At 27.5% G+C, this 7,193-nt stretch overlaps 3 protein-coding genes across 3 annotated transcripts; all 3 read right to left on the bottom strand.

The window, feature by feature from the left end:
• Positions 1-1,965: 1,965 nt before the first annotated feature.
• Positions 1,966-2,787, bottom strand: Chro.60013 (hypothetical protein). The annotated part of the gene is made up of 1 exon (XM_660699.1): positions 1,966-2,787. One exon carries the CDS (start codon positions 2,785-2,787, stop codon positions 1,966-1,968), a length of 822 nt encoding a protein of 273 aa, XP_665791.1.
• Positions 2,788-3,452: 665 nt separating this feature from the next.
• Chro.60014 (serine repeat antigen) lies at positions 3,453-4,031 on the bottom strand. Its single annotated transcript, XM_660698.1, has 1 exon — positions 3,453-4,031. The coding sequence occupies one exon, from the start codon at positions 4,029-4,031 to the stop codon at positions 3,453-3,455; it is 579 nt and encodes a 192-aa protein (XP_665790.1).
• A 1,717-nt stretch (positions 4,032-5,748) lies between these two features.
• On the bottom strand, positions 5,749-6,546 carry Chro.60015 (hypothetical protein). Its single annotated transcript, XM_660697.1, has 1 exon — positions 5,749-6,546. One exon carries the CDS (start codon positions 6,544-6,546, stop codon positions 5,749-5,751), a length of 798 nt encoding a protein of 265 aa, XP_665789.1.
• Between the last annotated feature and the right edge of the window lie 647 nt (positions 6,547-7,193).

The following is a 7,193-nucleotide window of genomic DNA, read 5'->3' as shown; positions in this document are numbered from 1 at the left end:
TCTATAATACTTATAAACAGTATCGCCTATAAGTTCTTTTTCACCTGGACTTTCTTCAGTGCCAGCAAGGATTGAACCAATCATTACACTTGAAGCTCCAACTGCTAATGCTTTTCCAATATCACCACTATATCTTATTCCTCCATCTGCAATGATCGGAATACCATATTTACTGGCAACTGATGAACATTTCTCAATTGCAGTGATTTGAGGAACACCAACTCCTGCAACAATTCTTGTGGTACAAATACTTCCTGGACCAATTCCAACCTTTATCCCATCTGCACCATTCTCAATTAATTCTCTTGTTGCTTCTTCTGTTACAACATTCCCAACAATTACATCAATATTCATTTTTGACTTAATTTCTTTCAAAGTTTTGATAATGTTAAGGGAATGGCCATGCGCTGAGTCTAATACAATCACATCTACTCCTGCTTCTACTAATAATTTTGCTCTTTCTATTTCATTTACACCTATTGCTGCTCCAACTCTTAATCTACCTTTATTATCAAGATTTGCATTGCTATAAGCATCAATATTATTGCTAGACTTTGTATCTTTTCCATCTGCACTTCCTTTGTCTAAATTTTGATCTGGAGTACTTTCATTCTCTTCTAAATTAGATATCCAATTCTTGACTTTCAATACTTCATTCACCTGACTTTCCATATCCATATTTTTGTGAATAATTCCAATCCCTCCTAGTCTCGCCATTCCTACTGCCATTAAATGTTCTGTTACTGTATCCATTGCAGAGCTTATCAGAGGGATTTTTAGAGAAACATTTTTTGTTAATTTGGTTTCTAAGCTAACTTCTCTTGGTAGTACCTCTGAGTAATTTGGAACCAACAAGATGTCTTCGAATGTTAAACCTTTTCCTATGTTTTTTGTACCCATGTTTGATTATTTTATCCTTAATTGGAATAGCCGATATCTAATTAATATTTCTCGTATAACAGGAATTTGGCGCTTTTAACAAAGTGTCCAATTTGACATTTGTTTTATTTGGCTAATACTTTTATGTTAAAAAAAAAAAATGTTAAAAATATAATTAACTTTTAGTCTATAACATTAAATATAGAATCACCTCACGTTGATTCTGTCTAAACTTTTTTACATGATCATTATTATAATTTTCACACTTGAATAAAATGATTTTTGGCGCCAATCCACTAAGCATTCAAATTATTTTTTTTTTTTTTTTTTTCCTAATAAAGATTATTTAACTCGTTTAATTCTAGGTTGGTTAAACTAAATATTACTAGTATAATCAACTTTTAAGTTGCCTTAATTGATGTATTTCTGTTCATGATTATTAAAATTTTAGTAAAATCAACAAGAATTTTTTTTTACAAGCAGTTAATAAAACCATTCAACTACCTTTCAGTCAATTATTAAAGATTATTATTGAAAGACACTGCTTCACATTATATTTAATTTAAATAAAAATGCGATTCTTATTCATTTGATTAAATTACTGAGGCAATAAATAATAAATTATTTCAAATTATTTGATTTTTTCCTTCATTAATACAAGGGATAATATTAAAAAAAAAAACTAACAAAAATGACAAACTCATTATTGTTATTATTATTTTAAATGTATTTAAATATCTTGATTTTAATAAATATGTTAAATTCAGTTTTTATAAAGTTTAAAAAAACGGGTTGACTTTTGATTTGTTAATTCAAATAATATGAAATAAAGTTAATAATCAAGTCAAAATTTAGTGAAAAATAATTCAATCAAATTTGTGATAAAGTAAAATATTTCTATAGCCAAGCTTAAATAACAATTAAAATACATATTCATTCATATTATTTCAACGATATTTAAAAAGAAATTTAAAATAATTACATTAACTACCCAGTTTAGAAATAAATATATTTATAATAAAGAGTAATATAATGCGGAGACTTATTATTCAAAGCAGAGACTTTGTATATCTGAATGAATAATAATTAAATTATATCCCTCAACCTTTCAAACCTTGACATTCTTTTAAAGAATTCTTCTGAAATTAAAACAAGTTCTTGTTCTAAAATCCAGTTTTCCAATCTTAAGCGATAACAGTCAACTTCACCTTCTTCCTTATTTTCCAATTTTGAAATACAGTGTAATTCATAAGAAATTGTTTTGCTTATGAGTAATTGCTCAAATTCTGACATAATTCTTCTTAAGAATGATTTTTCAACTAAAACAAATTCTGATTCTACCAAAGTTTTACCAGCTCTTCCCACAAATCCAGTATGATTGTAAAACCTATATTGAGTCGAAACAATATTTGATTCAATTGCAAAACATTTATTCTTTTTAAGATTCTTCTTTTCTTTCAATATTTCTGCTTTATTCTCCAATAAATCAACTAAATAAAGGATATCACCGCATTTTGTTCCATCATGGTACTCGTTCCCATTTTCACATCTTAATCTGTAATAAACAGATAAGAAATATGAGTATTCTTTAACAAGACCAATGATTATTGAGTATTGTGGTAATTTCTGGTAACAATCTAATGCATAACTAGTATTTGAATATTTGAACAAATGGCTATTTTTTGATTCCTCTGAAGGGTTCATATCCAATATTAGCATATTTGTAAATAGAGTTGGAACTCTTTCTGTAATATTATACTTTGAATAATATTCTTTTGTTTCATTTTTTTCTTGTATGCCTTCTTTTAACGACAATAATGAAAAGTTAGAGATGCTTTCGGAATTTCTGAATCCAGTCTTTGTTAAAAAATGTGTTGCAAAAAGAAATAAAATTTCAAAAATTTTCATGTTATTATCGAAAAGCAAGTAATAAAGAATTCCACCTAAAATTAATTTTACTTAATTTCTATTTTGTTTTTTTAATTAAATATTTGACTTTATGTTTGTCTATAAACCGGCATTATTTTTTAATTAAATTCAATTTTGCCCATTTTGGCTCCAAATAATTTTTTAAAAAAATTGCTTTCTCTTTAAAACTGTGTATTTTCCTGAATTCAATATTTTCATTTCAAATTATTCACTTTGGAATTTATTTATGTTGTGTTATACTATTGAAGTTTCTTTTTCAATTAAGTTAATATGTTAATATTTTGACTAATTAAGTTCTCTTCATCTAATTCAATGCGTATTTATCAAATTCAAACCTTTCTGTATCAAAGATTCCGTAAACAATAGATAAGTAGCACTTCGAAAAAATTGCCCAATATTACATAAAAACAAAAAAGACAAATATTACACACTCATTAATATCTAGAGATAAATATAGTCCTGAACTAGAAGTATGTCGCTCATATAAATAATATATAATAATCTCTTGCAATATTAAGATCAAGATCACAGAATAATTTATATTCTCTATTATTTACTTCAAAGACCGGAATAATGATTGAACAAACGCCGCAAATGTACAAAAGCTATTTGCTATCGTCTCACATAACTAACAAATAACACACTTAAAATCTTGTGTCATATTCTCGATCATTTGCATAAGGAGATGATGATGATGAACCTGATGATGATGAACCTGATGATGATGATGATGAACTTGATGATGATGAACTTGATGATGATGAACTTGATGATGATGAACTTGATGATGATGATGATGATGAACTTGATGAAGTTACACTACCTGAGTCATCTCCGTCTTCATTTTCATCTTCATTGTCATCTTCATTGTCTGATTGATAGCCCTCGTTATTAAGACCAGAACCGGAAGCAGTGGGAGATGGAAGTTGAGAAACAAGTTGTCCATCTGGACCTCTCATGTTTAGACCACCTGTTTGTAGGTGTTGGAAATTAGTTGGGGGACCAATTTCTATTGGTTGTTGTTGATCTTCATCATCACCGCCGGTACAACAGCAAAGTGCCTTTCTAAGCCTACTGCAAAATTTGCCACCACATTTAACCTTGATAAAAGAAAACTCGTAGTGGCCACTTGATACAAGATCAGATTCAGTAGAGGTAAAACTGTAAAAGACTGCAATAACAGCCAATATTGAGATAATCGACAAATTTGATAAAAATTTCATTTTTGGGAAAAAAATAAAAACAATGTAAAAAGTGATTGAACCGAAGAAATTCTTTTTTTAAGTTTCATGTCAGTGAATATTACTTCTAATTGATAATATATTGCTTGATATTAATATAAATAGACTCATTGTTATAATAACAATAGATCAACGTCCAGTATCACCTCCCGCTTATGCCTTTAAATGGTGGTATCGCAAAAAAAAACGTCATGGCGGCAATGAAAAACAGGGTGGAGGGAAATGCAAATGTCATATTTTTACAGTAATTTAGGAATAAAATTTGGCAAATGAAAATTCGCACTTAGTAACGACTATTTTTTTTTCAATTCTCTTTATTTTTTTTAAAATTGATTTTGAAGAGATTAAAATCGTAATTAGGCGAGGTACCTAAGATATTCACAATTCTAAAATTTAGTTATTGAAAAAATAAAATATTAGAGCTAGATTGTCAGAAATATATTAGAAATATGAAATAATATAAATGTGTCATTATTTAATTAATATTGTAAATTAAAGAGTTGAATAAACGAGTTACTATTTCTAATTCTTGTTTCAAGTTCCTCTAGGAGCGAATAATTAGGATTTATGAAATTATCAAAAAAAAACATAATCAATGGTAATATTTAATTCGACTTTTTACACAAAAATACGAGATCTTGAAAATTTTTGGGATCATATTTAAACATTATTTCCTTAATTTGATAATTAAACATTATATGAAATTCCAAGTAATCTTTCGTAATCTTTTATCTGAATTCCAAATGTTAGTAATTACTTTTCTGAAACATGTCTTTTGTAAAAACTGAGAGATATTATGATACTGTAATAACACATATAGTTATCCACGCAAAGATGAATGGCCCAAAGCCATAATTACTCTGAGATATTAGTTTAAACATTTGAAATAACTTCAGTAAAAACATATAATTAAAGCAAAATTTAATAAAAATATATCAATCATTACACAACTTTATTAATTTTTTTTTTAACAAATAAAACCATAAAGTATAAAAAGTTTTCAACCATTCTCATATTCTGTACTAATTACTTTTCTAGAAATTGATTTGAAGTTGAAGATAGTGGTGGTATTTGAGACGGTAAAGTGCGACTAAACTTCAGAATAAGGATATATCCTACAGTTATAATCCATTAGATGTTTTTTGCAAGCTTTCTTTTATCTTACAAAGAAGTTCGATTTTTGTTTGGTTGATATGGTTACTCTTTTAAGATTCAATAGAATATCTCAAAATAATTTGGTTTGGAATATCTATCTCTATTTCTATTTCTTGACAAAGAACAAAAGATTGTATTTGGTTTTTAATTATTAATTTTTGCTTACTTTTTTTATAATTCAAATATTAATAATTCTTTTTAATCAAAAAATCCTGTTTATAACCACTGATTTGATTGCTGAGGGTGGTGGTGGTGGTGGTGGTGGTGGTGGAATTGCCGTTAATTCTTTCTCTCCCCTCTCTTCTACTGGTTCAGGCTCGTTATTAGTCTCAAAATGGCTTGATTGATTTGAGATTGATTTTGCTCTTGCAGAATTACCAACGAGGCCATATTTATTAAGATAAGGATTGAAAACTGGCTTTTTCGGTATTTCAGGAGGCATTTTTTCAAAAGAATATATTGATGAATTAGATGGAAGAAATCTAGATCCAGTTCTCTTAAGGGATCTTAATCTTGAAGTAATTTCTTCTTTATTAATAATTAGTCATGAACTTTTGAATCCTATTTGACTATTTACAACTTTCTTTTGTGGGTTTTGTACAGTGTTTTGCTTAATTATTGGCTGTAGATTTGGAGCTTCACCAAAATGAGAAATATTTATTTTAAGAACTGGGGCAGGATAAGAAGGTGGAGGAGGAATGTCTGATAATTGTTCTATACTGCTAACATGATTTTGCTGTCCTGGTTCTTGTGGTTTCTGCCTTTGATAATCACTAAAACCATCATACCCATAGTTCAAGTATGGATTAATGATCTTTCCCTTCTTTTTTTTGGACGAGAAACAACAAGAGCAAGAACTATCAGATTCATATTCATCTTGAGTGGATTGAAGATTTTCATCAATAATGTTTTTTCCAGGATAAGAAGATTTAGATTTTTGATATCGAGTATTATCTGACCCAATATAGTTTTCGTCTCCTGGATGACCTCCATCTCGTTCAACAAATGTTACACTTAAATTTGATCTTTGTCCGTTTGTTTTTAAACAACTTTTAGTTGGAAGAGTTCGAGGGGTATTCGAATTTGATATAAAATACAAATCTGAAGCACTGTTTGTTGAATCTATCCTATTATTTTGAGTATGAAGTTCATTTTCTTCGCTGTCAGAAGTACAACAACATCCATTTTTAATTTTACATTTTGAATGAAGTTTAATCTTAATTAAAGAATATTTTAAAATTTGATTTTGCAAGCAATAATTTTTCACACTATATTCATAAAACACTGCAATAGAAACAATTTGTGTGAAAAATAAGAATACATTACTGTAGTAACTCGCCATCTTAAATCTTTTATTACATTAGTATTCCAGTTTTCTTTCTTTCAATCATTCAATAGCAGTAAATTTAAAATACAAATATTATAATAAAAATTATTGGCTAAACTGAATTTAGTGGGGCTTTATTTTAAATAATTGTGAATAAAAGACATATTTTCAGTGCTAATCCAAAACCTAGTATCTTCAATTTTTATTTGTATCTTATTGGCGCAATTTCAGAAAAATTAAATGCAAATTCATCTCCCAAAAGACTTTTTTTTTCTGAAATATATTCCTTTTTTTTGAAAAAAAAACTCATTTATTATCGTAGTATATTTGATTAAGTTAATGTCTCTTTTTTGTTCTCATTGAATATTGGAGTTTTTTCAGTTTTTTTTTCAATTTTTTCCACTTTTAATTTCTTTGATAATTATGATCTGTGTGTTACTTCATAGAAAATTTCATTTTTAATCTAATTGATACAAAAATGACTTTTTGCATATGTAACAAATTTAATTGTTTCATTATTTTAACTTTGTATTTTAATATTTAATTTTAAGTAACTCATGTGTAGTAGTTTGTAAATATGAAAATGAAAAGTTAAATTTAATAACTAAACAGTAGAAAAGAGAATTAACATTCAGAAATACTAACTTTGAAAAATTAAAAAC

Source organism: Cryptosporidium hominis (genome assembly GCF_000006425.1).
Source record: "Cryptosporidium hominis TU502 chromosome 6 CHRO016004, whole genome shotgun sequence".
In the NCBI taxonomy this organism is placed as follows: Eukaryota; Apicomplexa; class Conoidasida; order Eucoccidiorida; family Cryptosporidiidae; genus Cryptosporidium; species Cryptosporidium hominis.
This window is presented reverse-complemented; position numbering and strand designations above follow the sequence as displayed.